General features: G+C 32.3%; 1 protein-coding gene across 1 annotated transcript; it reads left to right on the top strand.

Annotated features, from left to right (window-relative positions):
* Positions 1-406: 406 nt before the first annotated feature.
* On the top strand, positions 407-2,122 carry LOC111378577 (trans-resveratrol di-O-methyltransferase-like). Its single transcript, XM_023001811.1, has 2 exons — positions 407-1,360; positions 1,639-2,122. Exons 1-2 carry the CDS (start codon positions 590-592, stop codon positions 1,939-1,941), a joined length of 1,074 nt encoding a protein of 357 aa, XP_022857579.1. The 5' UTR covers positions 407-589; the 3' UTR covers positions 1,942-2,122.
* Positions 2,123-2,151: the final 29 nt, after the last annotated feature.

The raw sequence follows: 2,151 nt of genomic DNA on the forward strand, positions 1-2,151 counted from the left end.
AAAACTTAAAAAAATTATATGAGAGCAGAAATAATAATAATAATAATAATAATAATAATAATAATAATAATAATAATAATAATAATAATAATAATAATTTTTTTTTTGGTTTCTGCAAACATACAAAATATATCCGCACACACTTTCACAAACACAAAAAAATAAAAAATGAAAAATCTACTGATCCAAATCAGGAAAAAATATATAATATAAATCAAAACAAAATTATGAAAAAGAAAATTATTGTGTAAAAACAAAAAACAAAAAAAAAATGAAAAATCCACTACGAATGATATTATTTATCAAATTAAATAGGATTTTCTTTAACTGAATATTGTAACGTTTTTATTATTAGTGTTTAAACAATCGGAGTAGATAGATTAAAGAAGACTGTCGTGATAAAATTGAAAATTTATCATGCTTAATCATAATTAATACAATATGATCTCAATTAATGGTTTGAAAATGACTAAACAGTTTTTGCTTCTGTTTAATTTATATATTTCTATGATCGTATTCCTATATATATCTCAATGGTAAATGCATATAACACGATCACAAGTACTTGTAAAAATTTCAAGTTTTAGAAATGGCATTCCTTATTGGAGAACAATCGGCTGAGCTTCTACAAGCTCAAGCTAAATTTTGGAACCACGAATATAACTTCATTTATATCGCATCTCTCAAATGTGTAACTCAACTAGGCATACCGGATATCATCTACAAACATGGTAAACCAATTACACTCCAACAGCTAGCTGATGTACTCCCCATCAACAAAGCAAAAGTTCATGGTGTGTACCGCCTCATTAGGGTTCTAGTCCATTCAGGGTTCTTCACCAAGGAAAAAGTTTCCGATGATGTTGCCAATATGGGGTATTGGCTTACACCGGCTTCTCGTCTCCTCATCAAAGACCAGTCCTTGAGTATGATACCAGTTTTGGAGGCCAGTTTCTATCCTACTTACTTGAAGCCATGGCATCATATGAGTGAATGGTTTCAAAATGACGACCTCTCTGCATTTGAGACAGCCCATGGAAGCACCTTATGGGACTATGCTAGTCACGACCCAAAGCTCAATGAGTTTTTCAATGAGCACATGGTTAACGACACAGAGTTGTTGAGTAGGATAGTTATTAGAGATTGCCAAAACGTCTTCGATAATATGAAGTCTATGGTGGATGTTGGAGGAAACACGGGATTTATGGCCAAAGCTATTGCAGACGCTTTCCCACACTTGCACTGTGCTGTGTTTGATCTTCCACACGTTGTTGCAGGCTTGAAAGGTAGTAAAAACTTGACTTACATCGAGGGAAACATGTTTGAATCAATTCCTCAAGCAGATGCAGTTATGCTCAAGGTATGGTTCTTTTTTTCCCCCTTACATTACCTAAAAAAATCTAATTCTTACACTATTGATATTTTTTAATTATAATAAATATTCCTGGTAGAAATTTAAGTTTAAGTTTTTGTAGATATATTTATTCACATCGGCCAAAAAAAAAACAGAAAAAAAAAAAAAACATAGGATCGACCCCTACCTCATGGTGTAGTAGTTTTCTTACATAACAACTATACATTTGACTGTTTCTCATTTCGTGCATGCTAACACAAATTTTTCATACTAACAAAAAACAGTGGATATTGCATGACTGGAGTGACGAAGAGAGTCTGAAAATATTGAAGAAATGCAAAGAAGCAATCCCAAGCAAGGAGAATGGAGGAAAAGTGATCATTGTTGATATGATTGTACGAAACAACAAGGAAGACCATCAACAGACTGAAACTCAGCTCTTCTATGATCTATTGATGATGGTCTTGATCAATGGAAAAGAAAGAACTGAGAAAGAGTGGGAAGAACTTTTCTTTGATGCTGGCTATAGTGGCTACAAGATTGCGTATGAATTAGGATTGTGGTCTCTCATTGAGGTTTATCCTTGATTATCCAGTCTATTATAATCAAGCAAAAACTTTTTTTTATCTTAAAATATACCTTTGAGTTATGTAATTCACTTAATTTGGATGCTTGGTGCGAAAATAAGCTGTCTTGGCAAGATTTTCATTTTTATTTATCTTGTACTTCTGTTTGATGACATGAACTATTACTTCACTGCTTAATATGAATCAGTTCCAACAATCTCTAATTTACAG

Source organism: Olea europaea, unplaced genomic scaffold, assembly GCF_002742605.1.
Source record: "Olea europaea var. sylvestris unplaced genomic scaffold, O_europaea_v1 scaffold18340, whole genome shotgun sequence".
NCBI lineage: Eukaryota > Viridiplantae > Streptophyta > Magnoliopsida > Lamiales > Oleaceae > Olea > Olea europaea.